Source organism: Cottoperca gobio, chromosome 23 (genome assembly GCF_900634415.1).
Source record: "Cottoperca gobio chromosome 23, fCotGob3.1, whole genome shotgun sequence".
Taxonomy (NCBI): domain Eukaryota; kingdom Metazoa; phylum Chordata; class Actinopteri; order Perciformes; family Bovichtidae; genus Cottoperca; species Cottoperca gobio.
This window is the reverse complement of record NC_041377.1, coordinates 11,421,005-11,439,624: the sequence shown is the minus strand read 5'-3', so window position 1 is coordinate 11,439,624 and position 18,620 is coordinate 11,421,005. Positions and strand designations below refer to the sequence as shown.

Here is an 18,620-nt window from a genome sequence, read left to right as displayed (position 1 = left end):
ATGTTAGAATGAAAATATAATATAAAAAATATATATAAATTTAATTTGCCATACTTGGATTACTATTCAAATATAAATGTAGTTGAATGGGCAGCAAGCAGCTGCAAATTATAGTTAAACTCCTAGTTTAATACACTGCCAACATGTCATGCATGTTGCATCATGACAGCAGCATTTAAAAATACAATTAAAGTATTTAAATACACATGCAAAACAATCAAACAGGAACTCACACTGCAGATATACAGCAGTGAGTCTCGTCCAACTCAGGCTGCTTGGAACAGGCTAACAAGCACTGAGCTACTGTCGGATACCGGTACATGAAAGAGTCCGACAAGCCCCAAATCCCACAAGCTGTATCTTCTTTATTCTCTGTCATTCTCTGGCAGACAGACACTAGTTTGAAATGTAGGGAAAGTGTCAAGGACAGTGAGTATGTACAGAAACTTGTATCACCAGCAGAGTCCCGCCAGGTCCAGAACAGTACGGGCTTGTAGCGCTGCTGCCTGGACTGCTGAACCCGAGCTAAACTGGGTCACACAGTACTTGAGTTAGGCAGCAGCAATGTTTGCTTCCATCTCAATAGTTTTTTAATACTTGAACCATAGTGGGCGCGAGAAGGTGAGAGCTTTTGTCAGTGTTGGATTCAGAGTTTGAGGTGGTGACTATTTCCTGGAAGCAGCAGGTACCTCATACACAACTTAAAGAAAGCAGCAGTTACCACCAGTCTGTTGCATTTACTCACAGCGACGCAGTTTAAATTTAGAAAGTAAACACACTCCCTCTATCAAACGGAGATAAAATCTCGTAGCGAGTGTATGTTAACACTCTAAAAGAAGCTAAAATTGTAACATTTCCGCTGAGCTACTTATTTCATCTGAATGCCTCGTCTCTTTCCAGGCAGCAGCAGCAGCAGCAGCAGTCGTATCAGTTCACTTTTCTGCTGTTAAAGTGCGAGATCAGGTTTATCCAGTTCAGGGATTTTTAATCTTAATTTCTCCTCCTCGTTGCAAAAAAAACTAACTTTCAGCAAGTTCTTAAACTTTGATGACAAACCAGATTTATGCTAATTACAGACTACCCTGCCAATTTCTCATGAACAGTTCCATATTTGATGGAGGAGTTCTGAATGTAAATGAAATAAAGTGAAATGATACAACATATTAATCAAAAGAGGAATTAATCAATTAGGTAATCAAATTGTCAGGTAAAAGTAATTGATTAATATTTAAAATATAGAGCAATTAATGTGTAAACAGTTAATATAGTCAGATCAATGTAATGGATGAGTAGTGAAACATCAGAAAGTGCTATGACTCACAATATGGGATGAATGTTGAGGTTTTATAGTCACACATACAAACTGTGCATTTAAATTATTTGACGGCATTGTAATATTTATTTATGTATTCAGTGCTACAGTTGAGTCATCCGATTAGTGACATGTGTTGCTTCTGGGACTCTGTATGTGCCTGTAGAAAGATTGAGGTTACTGCCTTGTTTGCAGGCACAGTGGTGGTTTTCCCATTAAAACAGGAAACCTTCCTCGTCTTCTGGGCTGTACAGGGTCTCAAATCAAATCCTAACAATATATCTCTTTTGCTCCCTGCAACAGCAGCCACAAATCAGTTCATCGTTTCTGCATCCCAAAATGTTTTGTTGGAACAGCAACAAACTATAGTACAAGATCAATGAGGGAAAGCGCATTATAATTTCCATATCAATCACGGACAGTGTCAGCAGCTTAACTTGGGGAGAAAGAGAAGGAAAGGAAAGAGGAGAGAGGACTAGAGAATAGATGCTTTGGTTATTATGAACATTCTGCTCCAGCTATTATTTAATAAAGCCAATTTCATATTGAGAGCAAGGTAATGCACGCAGAGCCAAGAGCTTGCTGACTTCCTGACCAGGTGACCGACTGACTGGCTGTCTCTAACAATCCTTGAAGCGGTTGCAGAATCTCAACCATCTGACAACCCGGTGCGAGCAGGTTGCCGTCATTAGGGCCATAAATGTCCAGCGGATTTATCTTCTGTAAATATTAACATTGAATGGTGGCTGTCAGCATGCATGTCATCGGACCTTGATGTGAAGGTGGTGCGGCTGACAAGTTGGCAGGAAGGGAGAGAAGGGAGGATGAAAGAAGGCAGGAAAGGAGAGAGAGAGATGGAATGCGGGGAGGCGCTCAAGGCCTCATAACAAGTTCTCCAGAGTTGGGCTGGCGAAACTTTATGCCGGCGTTATCTTGTTAAGTGCTGGAGTCATTGAAGGACACCAGACAAGTGATTGAACAGAGTTGACTTCAGTACAATTTCCTCCTTGTGGCGACATGTATCAACCAGGCCATTGTTCCCTATATTCTGCATTAACTACCACTCAGGCCTTCCACGGTGACAAATGGCTTCTGTCTCTTCTAATGTAATATTTGTTTCTGCTTCTCAGAGCCTCTCGGCGAGTCTGTCTGCCGACTGCTTCATTGTGTTAGCTGACTTTATTCCCCAACCGGTTGTCAATTGGTGGACCGTCTGAGTGTTCTCGTCTGCCTGTCTTTTGTCTCATTGCCTGCGCTGCCCTTTTTTTTTTTCCTCTCCCAAGCTTTTTCCACTGTTCCCTCGTCAACCCCTTGCTCCGTCTAGCACTCACCATCTCTCTGCCTCCCTCGTGCTCCCTGTCTGTCTCTCCTCCTTCTCCTACTCACCCATTCTCATTGCTCCTCTTCCATCCAACTTCCTCTTTCCCTCTCTCCGTCTCCCTCCTCCCCCTTTTCTCTCTCTACTTTACCGCCATGTCTTTGCTCCAGATGCTAGCTGTCTCAGCTCCTTGGGCCGCGTCTTAGTGATGGGCCCCTCCAGGAATTCAAAGCACCATTCTGGCATTTTCTTCCAAGCAATTGCTTTTTGCAGTAATAAAGGGGGAGTAGCTTTAGCTTCGCTCTCTGAATGGACTTACTGGCCCTAGGCAAAACATGAACAAGTGCACATCCATGAATCCTCTTGAGGCAGGAGCACACCGCGAGACTCTGTCCGGATTCCAACCGAATTAAGCCGTCCACATAATTTACAGGACTGTTCTCAAGGACGTACCATTAATCACTTTCTCTGTGTCAAAGGCTCTGAGAGAGGCTCCCCAATCCTACAATCTGTGCTTTCATTTGAATAAAGAACTTCTCAGCAGTTACACACAAACAATATCTTTCTTTGAGTGTGACCTGTTGAGGCCCGCAGTCAGACACCACTAACAAGATGATATGTAAATATTATACATGCTGTTTTAATGCTAATTAAAGTCACATTGACACCAAATTAATTCACGATGGGACACGGAGCATTTAAGGTGCAATTAGCCATGGAGGCGGCTCCGGCGATACTTTGCCTAGCTGCAAACTCCAAACTCTCACATCAAGTAAATGTCAAAGCATATCAGCGTGCTATTATGTCATCCATGTTTAGCTTTTTTTAACCAACGTAGAGAAGACTGACAATCCAGGAACAGAGAGAGAAACAAAAACATTGGAGGACAGGTTGAAGCGATGAGACACATAGACTCAGTCAGACAGAGAAGCGGCTTTAATGCAACTTTTACTGCATCCCAGCGTAAACAAGTGCACCAACTGTTGTAGCTGTTAACTGTTCTGAGACAGTGGAGCAGCTGGGGAGGAACAGGCTGTGTGCTGTTTCACTACAGATGAAGCTATGACAACAAAACTGCAAAGCACAGCCATGATGCTGACTTGTAGGATTTACTGTGGCTACAGCAAAGTGCTTGCTATACTTGCCTCCTGTTTGTGTATGGAATGGCCTGTACACGTGTGCACACACCAGACATGCTCTCTGCCACAACAAATTGCAATATATCGTTATTTTATTAAGCAGGTTTTCCTTGTGTTATCTACAATCAATAGCTTTAACAAGAGGCAGGCTCTCACTCTCACTCTCACACACACACAGTATGTTGTGTGTATTAGGCTTGTCAACTAAAAAGGCCAGCATTCATCAATTCAGTGAGAGGCTGCAGAGAAAAATGCACTGTTCTCTGCAGATGTCATCTCAGAAATAATTCTGTTTGACTTCTATGTTGTGAATGAAATGTGTTGCATAAACTTCTGATTTCCTCACAAGGGTCCCAATGGAAGCAGGAGGACCAGTCAACGAGTTACCTGTCAGTCTGAATAACTTCATTTTGACTCCTATCGGTTTGTCAGTGTGAACAGTAACCGGACCAGAAATAAAATGCAACAATTTATCTTGGTACGGACTAAATGAACCAAACTACAGGTGTAAAAGCACCTTAAGTGTCTGCAGCCATTCCAGCTGCTCTTGGGCACAGCAGTGCGTTGAGCTAAATAAGCTGATGTTAGCATACCGTTGTCACTGACAAATCAGTAGCTGTTAGCAGTCGAGCTCCCCTCATTAACTGCTGCAGGGATGACACATTTTTGTAGGTTAGTCTGGAAGTTATCGTCACCCTGGTTCCCTTCACAAAAAGCCAATTGGATTTTTCCATTGGATTTTGGATTATTGCAGAAAAAGAGGCTCTTTGGAAAACAAATGTTTCTGATACATGATTTGTTTAGAATGATGATGTGTAATGTCCCTGACAAACAAGCCAAGTAAAGGCTTTGCTGATATATTTTAATATCATAGAACAGATCGTTGAAATATCCTAAGCTTGTGTTAACCACAGAGAGACATTACTTCAGGCATCTAACAAAAAACCCATTCAATAAACCCATTTACCTGGAGAAGAGGGGACAGGAAGTGCAAAAATGCTGACTCATTTCTGGGTTTAAGGACTCATTCCTGCAGAACTGCATTAGTGACCAAGCACACCATTGTTAGCTCAGCCGTAACACACTTCACACGTTCACTTACTGATGTACTTATTGAAGTGCATTTGAATCTTTGAACTGAACGAATGGATTCAGCAAAACTGATCAGTAACATCAAACTACTGTCATAATTTTTTCAGCTATTTGATCATAGACCAAAGTATCGGACACATATATTCATATTTTGATGTGATGATGGAGCTTGATGAAAAGTCAAGGGATCACTAAATCCATTCAAACACTGTTGAGAAATGTTGCTAGAAACGTGCCGACCTGCTGGTGGCGCTAGAGAACAGTGAGGGGATAACCAAAAGTGAGTAAGAAACAACCTTTGAGCAAGATTAATGTCTGTAGAAACTTGTATGTCGACCCATGCATCGTTGTTAAGATGTCTCAGTGTGGACCCACAGACTCACAGGCAGATCTATAGAGTCATGTTGCAGTGTGAAGTTTTCTGGAATTCAAGGTTATACAGCAAACTCTTTATAACAGATGTTCCCTGTAAAACATGGGAAATGAAGCAATCTACTTGTCAACTTTAGCACTATGTCACTGTAAAAGAAAGAAAAGGGGTCCCTGGTTTGATGTAATTGCCTTTCCACAGTCCAAAGTGTGCAAACATCAACACATTTTAAAACTTACGGAATGATGGATGCCCACTGCCTCACAGAAGGGGCCGAGAGCAGCAACCATATGCCTGAAGATCCCCATCAACAAGCATTCGCTTAACTCTGAATTGTGCTGTTCACTCATTTCCAGACAATGAAACGCAGCCACGGGTTGACACATGAGTGCAGCCTGCACAGAGAAACACACTGCCTGTCGCCACACTGCATCTCTAATGTAATGTCGATGGGTCTCTGGTCGCACTGAAAAAGATCCCATTGCTTCTTAATATTTCATAACGTGAGCCGCCAATTTCTTGATATTCCTTCCGTGCCTTACCCAACTTGGCGCTTTCCATCTGTGACACGCTCATTACGCGATAACGATAAGCCCACCCCCCCGCCTCCCCACCCTATGGGCTGTCATACTATGACACTTATCATGGTCTAAAAAGCTTTTAAAATATGTATGCGGTCTCTGGCCCCATTTCCGATGGTCCATAATGTGGCTTTTCTCTTTTTCAATGGAAAACTCAACAAGTTGAATGTACGTCCCCAGGCCATCGGCAGCCATTGCTGCTGCCTTCTTACAGCGGCTCCCGTCTCCGTCTCCCTTCCTGCAGAGGAAGAGGCTCGAGGCTATGCTGAAAGTAAGACAAGATATTCAAATATGTCTGCGCGTTCGCCTACAAGTTCTCGTGTTCTTCGATGTCAGCCGAGTCCTCTTGTCTCGGCCGGTGAATCAGACGTCTCCGGTTGTGTTTCTGTGTGTGCACGTGAGCGTTTACGAGTCTAGCCTTACTGTATGTGTGATTATGCGTTTTGATCGCTTTGGCCGTGGAGGTGAGATGCCATGGCATGTCACACCATCTTTTCTCCATGGACGCCCCTGAGCTGCAGTTCAGTCAACAGTCACCAATCCATCGATTGAGCCGCAGAACAACAGCTAGTCATAAACAAACAGGCAGAAGGAACACAGGAGACCACGCTGAGAAACAGAGCGGGGACGGCTTTAAGCAGCAGCAGGGAGCTTTGCTCTCTTACAGCAGCGGAATGTGTGCTCATGCATGTGTGTGTCGCCGACCTTTCTGCATCCTTAAAATCCGGATGATGTTCATGTATGTGCACGTGCATCCTGACCCTGAATAACTGCTTTGATGCAGTTGTGCTCATGTGTGTGCGTCAGTGTAACCTGCTTTGGTGTTCATTAGTATCTCTAATGTATGTGTTTGCCCTTGAGTGCTTATATCTGTGTGTGCATCTAGGTGTGTGTATAAGTACACACTGGATTAGATTAAATTCTACACTTAAGAATGCTTTAAGAAAGGAGACGTACACAACCTCACCTACTTTCTTTTTCTCCATCCCCTCTTTCTCCCCTTTTCCCTGACTGCTTCTGACTCTCTCTCCTCTTTCTCTGTGTCTGCAGTTCAGACCAGGACCACAGCCGCGGCCACATTCCTTAGCTATCCCAAGCTAAGATTAGCATACTGATTAGCTAGCCTTGTGGCTCTATCGTCGCCTTCCCCAGAGCTCACATGACGGGCTACAGCCTCATGAATACATAATAGCACCGTCGGCAAACCAATGCATGGCTGAGAGCTTCCAGAGGAGGGAGCTAGTGCACAGAACACAATGCTTTTATTTCTTCTTTTGTAATGTAATCAGAGGGTCCTGAGGCATTCTCGTGTGATTACAGTTTCCGACACGTAATGAGCATTTTAATTGTTGAGCTTTTATCTCTCTCTCTCTGTATGTTTGTCTCCTCCTTCACGATTCTTCTCACTTTCTTTTCACACTTTTTTTCCTCTTGCTACCCCTCCACCTTCTTCTTCACCCACACCAGGGCTTCTCTTTCCTTTACTAATTTCCTTTCTCTCTCTTCCCTCCTCGAAAATCTCCTTTTCATTAGTCACTACAGCTCCTCCCTCTTTCCTCCTCCCCCTCCTTTCTTCTCCCCACAAATCTCCCTTTTCTTATCAAGGTATTAGCGAGGATATCAAGCCATCTCCTGCTCTCACTTCGTTCAATGCCACTACTTATAACCCTCCCTCCCTCCCTCCCTCCCTCCACCACATCTCTCTCTCGCCTCTTAAATCTCTCCCTCTGAGAAGGGCCTGAGTGAGGACGGCAGATCGTGTGAAGTTGGATGTTGATTCTAGGTGACAGGCACCATATGAGTCATAGCCATAATCACAGAGCCCCCCCCCCCCCCTGGCTGCACAACACAGCAGCACTGCAAAGCAAAATTGCCCTTGGATACAAACAACAGCTATACAGTACACACCGTGCATGTAAACGTCTAAAATATGTACAGTATTTTCTCTTGTGCACGGTCTACAACACTTCAGGAACAGAAGTCATCAAGACGAGTGAAAAGTGAAGATTACAATCCACTGAAAGGTCAGAATCTATTTAAGTTGTTCACATTTGCATACATATTCTGCACTATTCACCAACCCAGACGTATGCATAAATACTGTTTATGTGCATGTTTATAGCCAACTCAATCAGTCAGATTAGAATATATATATAGGTTTCCTCCATATAACTATAGAACTGAAGAAAACATGTATTTATGAAAACACAAACAGCTGTAATTATAGTGATATTGTATAAAGAAACACAGTAAAATTGGAAAACTAGAACTGCTTTGATAAATCAATACGGCTTTTGACAGGAAATTAATCAGCAACTGTTTTTTCAAACAAAAATGACACATTTGACAGCTCTGGCTTCTAAAAAGGGAGAATTGGCTGCCTTTGCTTGTCCTTGTCAATTATAGTATCGAACATCTTGAGGGTTTAAACTGTCAAAACCAAGACATTCGAAGAGCTCGAGAAGATCTTTCACTGGCAGTTTTCTAATGCTTTACAACCCAAATGATTTATCAAGAATATAATTTATAATAAATCAATAATGACAAAAATAGTGTAGTTGGTTGCAGCCCTAAAATATAGAGACATGTAAACATGAATATTTAACTGTCTGGGAGAATTTCTAATATGAGACAAAGATTACAATTTGAAACTAAATTAAATTGTTAAGTCCAAAAAAAGTCATCAAATTGTCAAAATATATGTATAAGCAAGTCTAAACGAGAAGAGAAGAGGTCAGCAGAGGAACAGAAGACGGGAGAGGCGACAAAAAAAAACAGCTGAGAGAGCAGAGACCTCCGTCAGATTTACATACAGTAACGTCCAGTACTCAGCTCTGCACCAGAAGAGAAACTCAAACATGATAGGACGTGAGAGAAAAGAGAGGCAAAGAGGAAGAACAATTGAAAATATGAGGAAACCTGAGCATGGGAAGGAGATAAAGATAGACTACTGGAATTAAAAACACTGGCATTTGAGTGTAATAGGGAATGTGTAACATATCACAGGGGAACTGGCCTGCTGGGACATTGAAGGACACAAGAACAAAGTGGAGGAGAGGGTGTGATAAATATAAAGAAAGGAAGGTCAAATAAAATAGAAATGGATGAAAAGAAAGACAAAGCTACACGATAACGCAGTGAAATCGTCTGAGCTGAGAGTTCAGAGGATTGGATTTATCTGCCACACAGACCAAAAGACAAAAGAAAAATCTGAAAAGGGAAGAAATGATAAGAGGAGCCAAGATGAGGAACCGAGACGGCTCTCTGGCTTTAGCATAATACACAGATGTCGTTAATAACAAAAAAAGAAACGTTATTGGACCGGACGGATGTAATACCGTACAGAACAGAGTGATTCCAGCCTCGGCGTTGCACAAATAGCATTTCAACTAAAGGCATCAAACAATTCCGAGCAGTATGGGGTGAAGACTTTGTAAAAGAGCAAAAACAAGAAATCAAAGAATCACTATTTCTCAGATTATTAACTCCCAGAAGGGGTGAGGTGTTGCCGGGCAGGAGGTTTAGGTCCTTGGGGAGGACTCAAAGACTGCTGACTGAAACAAACATCCAAGCTCCATTGATTGGACACAAGCAGAAGATCAATCAACATGGCCGAAGGCACTATAAGAGAAGAAAAAAAGACCCCCTATCCAGAAGCTTTCACTCTTATAAACCAAACCCCCCCCCTCCCACATTGATTAACCTGGTGCGTGTATGATTACAAAGCAAACTCAATCTTCGGTCCATTATGGAAGAACAAATACGGAAAGAGCTGCGGTTATTGAAGAGGCTGTAAGGAAAACTCACGTAATTAATCTGGTAATTTCTACAACACCAGCATAGCTAATGTGCTCCAAGACAAGACGATTATATTAATCATTAGCTCGGCGGCTAATGATAAAGCTCAGGGTTTCTTTTTTGAAATGGGCTTTTCATGGCTATTGCACATAGCCTCCGTTTTTTTTCACACCTAGCAGACTGGAGCACAGTGTGCCAGCTGGATGTCTCCTCAAATGTGAGTCAGAGAAGGGAAGCGAGAGGGAGAGAAGGTGTGAGGGTGCCAGGGAACAAGAAAGGAAAAGACATCCAGAGAAGTAGCCTCAGAGAGAGAGTGGGATTGTGTGTGTGTGTGTGTGTGTGTGTGTGTGTGTGTGTGTGTGTGTGTGTGTGTGTGTGTGTGTGTGTGTGAGATAATATATTGGTTATCCCCAGGCAGTGGTTGAATTAGTGCCTGGAGTAAGATGTACTGTTTGTCCCACTAAAAGGGGATTATTCAGAGTTTTAAAGAAGAAGTCTGTTTTTATACTGCATGTCTCATGTGAATTCTTCATCTCCTGCAACCAGTGTTTAGTCCAGAGACCATATGACATATGCATGACTGTCTCACCTCAGTAAGTGAGTCTGACAGTAACACAGCCCTCAGGAGCGAGCTGTGTGTGTGTGTGTGTGTGTGTGTGTGTGTGTGTGTGTGTGTGTGTGTGTGTGTGTGTTCTCGAGAGAGAGAGAGAGAGAGAGAGAGAGAGAGAGAGAGAGAAGTAGTGTGTGAGCGCACCTTCGAGTGCGTGTTTTTCAATAATTGTTAAGAAAAAAGAAAAAAAACACAATGACACTAGTGAGATCAATACGACTGCTAATACCCGTCTCATAATGTTGTTGTCAAAGCCCCCCCTCACGATACGCTCCCCGCTGTGCACCAGATCAGTTTGCCCAAATGCCGATATGTGTGGTCAAAAATGGAGCGCCGGGACTTACCGCAGTAGAGAACCAGCAGCGCTGTCAGAAGCACCATAGCCCAGAAAGTTGACGACATTCTCGGCCAGCGACCGGCATCTTTGCGCCTTGCCACCCTTGACACTGAAGCCATTGAACAAACGGAGCACTTCCTCTTCGAAGAGACGAATAAAAAGCAAAAGGTGGTAATCTCACAATCCAGCTCGGCCTCTCACAATGCTCATATCTCCGCGTGTAATCCCACAAAAAGACATGTCAGGACGGAGCAATTGATAGAAAAGCAGTGATTTGCTCCTAAGGTAGTCGGATTGGCGGTGCGCAAAAGAAAAGGTCACATCTTCCTTAGGAATCGGAAAGAAACGCAGTGTTTTTTCTATTCGTCCAGAAACACAAGTTGGTAAACGTCCCTTTAGTTGTCCCAAAGTTAACCTTAATTTCCGTCCTTTATTTCAGTAAAAAGAAGCGCGGCGCGCTGGCGGCTGATGACTGCGTTGAGTTAATGCTCGAAGTGTTCAATCATCTATACCGCAGCGTCGTAAAACCTCCTTTCACCTGTGGTCGGTTTCCTCGATGCTCTCCAGCCTCCCCAGCTCCGACAGCACAGCCCAAAAACCGGGTTGAAAAATAAACGCGGTCCTATACAATCCGCTGAGTGAGCGTCTTGATGAATGAAGGAGGGTCGGGGGGGAAACGGGGGGGAAAGTCCTTTAAGCTCTCGATTGGGTGAGAAGTAGATGAGGATCACAGCATGCTTGCAGGAGGATGGAGAATGGATGGGTAGAGAAAGAGAGTGTGGCAGAAAGGAGCGGGAGGAAAAGTGCGCACTGTGCGACTCCAAGATTGTTTTTTCCCAAAGTGAAACATTCAGATACTCGATATTACGTCAACGATTTATCCACTTGAGGTCTCGGTGTGGAGTGATACAAACTCGATGCTGTGCACGGAAGAAATCGTCTTGCATCATAAAAGCAGCGTGAATCACGACTTAATGTTATTTATTTTATATATTCGGATGTGTGTTTGATTTTTGAATCTATATTGTCTGAGTGATATTTGCCCACTACATATAAAGCCTATCCCTTCATTAGGAGACACGTACTTCACACATGCATATATTCATTGTGAATAGTTATTGTCTTTATTCTGCAAGAAATATAGAACACTAACATTCTGTATGCGTGTCACTGAATATTTAAAACCACCATGAAGAGCACGAACTTTGATTTTAAATGGACTCTAGTCGTGCTGGTCACGTATTTTATTAGTAAAACCAGAGTTTCATAATAAGAGCAATTGCTTTTCTTATTGCTGGAATATTAAAACTACTCTGGAAAAAGTGAATAAAATGGATCGAGGTGGTTTTTTTTATTTTTTTATTTACTAGAGACATTTCAGATGGAAATATTAATCTCTCTACATTTATCTGATATCTTTGTTTAATGTATTTGTAGATTAAGAAAAATAAAATAAAATATGATGCGTCATAGATTAAACAAACCAAACAGCATTTGAATTATAGGTACAGCTATTATATAACATAATCATATGACACTCACAGTGGAAATATTTCTACATATGGATTACTTTTTCATACATTGATTACTTGTGATATTTCTGTATTTCTACTTAAAGTGGCTGTAATCGCTATTTTCAGAATAAAACACGTATAAAATAACGATATGGAAACAATGTGAAAGAGTGATGAACCCAGTGAGAATTATCACCTGAATCTGCAGCTCCCTCGGCAGAGCTTTAAAAGCGAGTTACAGCTGTTTTCAGTGGAAAAGCTCTAAAAGCTCCATGTTCAGCAGCAAACAGCAAACAGCAGGCATACAGGCAGAGACTGGCTGCTGAACAAAGTCAAGCATTTAACGAGTCAGATATTCCCCTCTGGAGTTGGTGGAGGCCAAAAACAGAGCAAAAAGAAAGTGAATATTGAATTTACCAGGTGGCCAGAAATGTGACTCCAAAGAATGCACAATGTTGAAGGATGTTCGAATAACAAGTTTGTCATATTAACATTAAAGGTGATTACAACTTTTTTATGCAGCCCCAAAGTGGCTAAAAGAAAGAAAGAAAAAGTTACGGCAAGTTTAAAGGGGACATACTTGTATTTTGGGTTTCAACTAGAACATGTTGACTCACTTATTTTTCTCATACGGTTTGTCTGAATATACCTGTATGCTCACTGTGTCTGAGTCTCTTAAAGGAAAAGCCTGAATGACTTGTTGAATTTGAAAAATCTGATCTAGTCAGCCACAATATAGCCTGGGCTTCTTATGTCACAGAGTGGTAGTGTATTTGCACAAGCAACCATATCATGTCCCCTTTAAGTTAGATTTATTTACTTGTAATGGAGTATTTTTACATTGTACTAAAGCTAATGGTACTTCAGTTAAAAATCTGAACACTTTTTCCTCCACTGCTTCAAAACCATGCAAAGCTCCATCATCTGTGCCTCAGTTTCAGACAGCTCTATAGACGGCACAATTGAGAGTTGGTACCATGGACAGCGCCGGTGACTAACAGCCCGGTGGACAGTGCAGTGGAGCAGGAGACTTTCAGCACCACAGACAGCGGCACTGAGAGCTGTGTACTCTGGCAGGGAGGATCTGAAGGCCTCTGTGCAGTCACCTCAACGCCAACTGCTGTGTATGCTAAACCTAAAGCCGGCACTGTCATGTGGTCATCAGGGAACAAATAAGCATGAGCAACTCTATATTCAAGCCAAAAATGTTGCCTCTATTTTTGAGCTAATTGTGATCGTCTGTCAGCTGGTCTATTGATTTCAACAAGCTTCTTTATAGAGACTTGGTTATCCCTGCTTAACCTTGCTGCAGTAATGTGCATTAGACTGGAGCTCTTGTAAACCAGACTGTGAACCACACTTGGTGTAGTAAAATAGTTAATTGCTGTCCTTGTAAACCTCTAAATCTGTGTGTGATTGTTTTATTCGGCAACTTATGTTAGAAACACTGTGAAAAGTGAACATTTCTTCCCCAAAATCACCTGTCCCCCTCCCCCTGCGCCATGTCTCTTCGTGTCTCCTCTCCATTTCCTGGCTGCAGCGCTGATCTTTAAAAGCAATGGACTCAATGTAGACAGTCAATTAAAGCCCTGGTGGGAAAGCACTGGCATGGTGCCTCCTACATGGTGTTGTGTCAGTGACTGTGGCAGTAACTGTACAGCGAGGCCAAAGCCTCTCTGGCACACACACACGAATACGCCAGCACATAAACCTACAGACGTTCTTTCAATGCAAATTATGCAATTAAGCAAATATACACTGGTTTCCCTTGCATTTCTACTTCTCTCTCACACATTCACACTAACAAAAGCATTTGCTTTCAGCTCCAATATAATGCACAAGCTGTGGCCTACATATGTTATCCCCCTCCTTCATTTTTACATAACATTTCAAAAACTACAAACAGAATGAAGCACACACGGCATGAAAACACTGACTCGGATTTTGCTATTTTGGAGAATGTTACCCTCTTCAGAGGCTTCAAAGTTGAACAAAAAGATACTGGCTGACTCTGTTTTGGCTGTGAACCATAGTGAAATATTATCTTATTCCTTTTCAACATGAATCGACATTGTGGCACTGGTTCTCTTGACTCTCAGTGTTCACGTGTGCTTAGTGCTAAGGGCTGCTTTCAGTTGGATTTTAAATGGATTTGTAAAATAGCTGTGCCGTTTAAATGATGTTTTAAAATGTAGACGAGGATTTCTAGTGATACATCCACACGCTGCTGCCAAGTGCAACAGCTCTAAAAATAAATAAATAAAAATCCACATTTCCTTTGGTAGAGATATGATTCCCCGTGATAGCAGCAAGCTCAGGACTTCTGTAACTGAGCAAAGACTCAGCTGTGGAGGAAGCAGTGGATGTTACCTGTAGGCGAGCCATAAAGGAGCTCTGTTATTCTTTTTTACTTGATGCTTTTGAAGAGATTTGGTTTCCAAAGGCAATATTAAAACTTGAATTAAGTACCACCTCTTTAAAAATTGTACTCACTTCAAACTAAAGTAACAGATGGTATTTCATAAAGAATAATCGAGGGAAAATCAAACAGCCTCAATATTATAATAACCAATGGCTTCATTCCTACGGCCCCTTCCTACATCCAGGCCATGGTCGAACCAGACACCCCAGCGCGTTCACTTCGCTCTGCATCGGCCAATCGGCTCGCTGCTCCCTCACTGCGAGTGCGACCCAGATTCCCCTTAAACAAAACCGCCTGTTTGTTATCCTGGCTCCAAAATGGTGGAACGACCTCCTCATTGATGTCAGGACAGCAGACAGTCTTCACACCTTCTGCTGTTCGGTATAATGCATTCAAGTTAAGAGCAACACACAAACAAATAGGAAGCAATCCAGTCTTTGTCTTTAAAGATTTTTACTCCACTACGTTTGTCTGACAGCTTTAGTTACTTTGCAGATTAAGATTTCACACATTAAACATATTGTATAGTACAACCTTTTTGACTTGAGACCTCTTACAAAACATCAGTCATGATTCAGATGTCTATCAGTTGTCAGCAGTTCCACCAAAGAGACATTTCTCTGCTTAACTTTTCACATAACTTCATTAAACAACCAAAAAAGTAAAATGATGAAATATTTCACAAAAAAGTCAAAGATCAGAAAACAAGCCAGGAAATGAAATAGACTGCCTGAAATTCCTTCCAACAATATTATTTTTTAAATGAACAAATATCGTTTTTGATGATTAATGAACTCTTTAAAACAGTTGGGGATATTAGATCTCTGTCCAAGAAGTGTCTCTGTCCTCAGGCGACTGTGAGCAGCCCATTAGTCCCTCTGAACATGAAGCCCTGAAGGGTTAATATTAAATATTAAATACATAACAGTAACTTCCTGGGTTCTCCACTGGACCCAGCCAAGAAGTGGAACGACACAAAACCCACCAGTAAAACAGCAGAATATTGTTTTTCGCACTTTAGCCTTTGGATGAATTAAACAGCGGAAAGCATGAAAACACACTTTAACATGAAGTTTAATTTTAACACTTTGGTCGCCTAAAATTAAGCAAGAAGCAGTGTATTAATATATTCTTCTGTGGTCTTCAATCGGTCACAGTGAAAACAATGTTTTCAGTCAGACTGTGGAACTCTGGTGACCTCCTGACCTTTCCTTTAGCGCTCTGCTCTTAGATGAGCTGAATAATCAGGATGTTGTTTCCTGTGTCCAACAATTTGATATTATGTTATGAAAGGACCACTGTACCGCAGATAGAGGAGGTCAAAGTTCATGACATTTTCAACCAAGTCTCTTAGAAATTGGCTTTATATAATAATATATTCTGTATTCTGATAATGTATACACACTGTTTGACTATCATCACTATGATAATAATATAAACACGAATCCAACTACCTCATGTAAGCAAATAATTCCACACCATTGTACACTACAAAGTGCATTGTGTTATATATACCTTTTAGTTCATTTATATATTTTACACAATGTATTCATGTGATTGCTTATTTCATAATGAATTCTGTTTTTATTCGATACTGGCCACCTTCTTAAAGCTCTACTTCAATGGTGTCCTTAGTTTGCGTGCCTCTCCCGGTGATGAGCCTGGTGCTGCAGCTCTATAACTGATTATTGGCAGAAGTCAACAAGATGTTTTATAGATTCAGCAAGCGTTTCACAAGTCAGTGAAAGCTTAATAAGGCAAAGGGGAGGAGCAGGAATAACTTTATACAGTTGTATAGCATTACATTAAATCACCAAAGCAGGAAACCGACTGATTTTGCAGATACAACATTTATTTCTGCCTAGTGAGCAACTAGAAGCAAGTAAAGCCGCAGTATTCATGTATTGAATTATTTGATATGGAACAGCTCCCTCAGAACATTTTGCGTCGGGAGTCTCAGTAGTAAATATTGTGTGGTCACTGTAACAAGCTGTGTTCCAGTAACTGATCATTCTTCATCACAGGACTTTCCAGACGTAACTTTAAAAAACACATTTCCTCTTATACCTCTTAATTAAAATGATGTATGACTGTGAGCAGCAGGGTGACTTAGCAGCCCGGGTGTCCAGTATCTACAAGGTCACACAAGATGAATCCATAAGGGTCTTAAATAGGTCGGACGTAGAGGCAGTTTGGAGCCATAACTCTGCTGGACTTTTTCTTTCTTTTTGTACAGCAATGAATTACGGCCCACCATGTAAAATAACCTTGCATGAACCTCGCAGCAGCCATTGTGTCAGTACTAGAAAGGGTACCCTGTTGGGGGGCTTGTGCAGCACCGAGCTTCTCAGTGTTGGAGTGTCTGAAACCTGACCTTTCTCTGTGCGTCTCCCCTTTGATCCTTCTAGACACAAGCCACTTCCTCTTTATTGGGCCACCGAGGAGGGCTTTGAACTTAGCTTGCCACTCAGTGATTTAAGCGAACAGAGTGTTCTTATTTGTACCACAACAGGCTCTCTTTGGCTGTCATGGATAAAGAGAAAGAGAGGGAAACCTGAGAAGCCTTTTCAGCTTTCTGTATATCTGCGAGACATTTGCTCGCCATGAAGAGGACGGACGAAAGAGATCTCAGACGTTATGCTGGAGCTCAACAGCGTCTTAGAGTCAGCGAGTTAATTGCCGTGCTGATAACATGTCAGCATAATAGTTTTTAGCGATGACAATATGGTCTCATTTTGGCTTGCAATGAAAACGATATTCTTGTGGCAGAGAAACTCAGGAATACAGATAAACACTGTTTGTCTTCGGCTTCTTTGTCAACTCGCTGACACCGTTTGTTGAAGTGAAATTAACAAGTAAATTATTAACAAGCCAAGTAAGACAATACCCAGCATTGCCTTCCATAACAATGCATTTTCTTTCGACTACATTGAGAGCCTAAAGCCACCATAGCAGCCATACAAGGCTGCAATTAGGTACATCAGCAAAATGCTAACATCAGCATGCTCACAATGACGATGCCAGCATGCCAATGTTTATGCTGCATTCACGCAATGTGGGCAGAATGGGAAATACCACACGTTATTTCAACGTGGAAGTGTTTCGGCTTTATTCCAAGATGGTGGTCGTGGTGTAGTTCTCTTCACCAAGTTGGAGATATTACAGCTTTAGGAGTTTCCTGATATCTCCAACTTTGTATTTACAACTCTTATGCTGAAATGAACAATTTCAACAGTTGCTCCTAAATACCATCTGATGGATATGATGTGACGACGGCATCAGCAGGTCGGCCTATTAAACTACTTTTAAATGCCTGAAGTTATTGTGTCACATTACTGTTAACTTGTGAGCCAATAAGAGTGCAATGGAGAAGTTAATATGTACCACTGATGTCCAACTCATCATTCATTTCTGACGTCTCTCATGCCATGGGATGTCCGCATCCTACTGATCTTTGAGAAAAAATATTTTTGATTGCTTATCTATCTCTAAATCATTGAACATTCTCAATTGAATCCCGTATTTCCCACCAGCCTCCTCTTCTGATAAACTGTATGTATGACATTTTTTAGATTTTGTGCAATTTATTCAATCAAGTATTTAATTAATTCAATCCGTGAAAAATAAAATTGAATTTAAACATAATTCATCCACTCTTCAATCTAGTGTTAACATTTCCTGACAGCTGGCCAAAGTCCAACAGTAAACTGTAGAACAGTACCGGCGGATCACACAGCTTATATATGTTATAATGATACAGTTGGATTGTTCCCTGGACTAATGGAGATGTGTGACTACAGTCTGAGTACATTCCAATCCAGCGCCTCCTCGCTCTGATTACCTGAGACCCCGCAGAGAACGGACAAACACGATAAATACGTGTGGAATTATTATTTATTTTTAACGTTGCAGATGATGATGCTGACAGTGATGATTACACGCATGAGATAAATGTCTTGACCCTCCATCGGCAAATTGACCCTCGTGCAGGAGCTGGTGAACCCCTCGTGCTTGTGTTCTCCTCTTGCAACAAATTAACATTTCAGCGCAGCCATTTGACTAATGGAAACGTAACGAAGGGATAATATAGCTTCCAGCAGCAGGGGGGAATGTTGATCCCAGGTAAA

General features: G+C 41.8%; 1 protein-coding gene across 1 annotated transcript in view; it reads right to left on the bottom strand.

The window, feature by feature from the left end:
• LOC115028586 (chemokine-like protein TAFA-5) overlaps positions 1–11,386 on the bottom strand; it is a 134,481-nt gene extending 123,095 nt beyond the window's left edge. Inside the window, exon 1 of the mRNA XM_029462455.1 lies at positions 10,565–11,386. Within this exon, the coding sequence (XP_029318315.1) occupies positions 10,565–10,676 (112 nt within the window). The 5' untranslated portion in view covers positions 10,677–11,386. The remainder of the gene's footprint in view (positions 1–10,564) is intronic.
• Between the last annotated feature and the right edge of the window lie 7,234 nt (positions 11,387–18,620).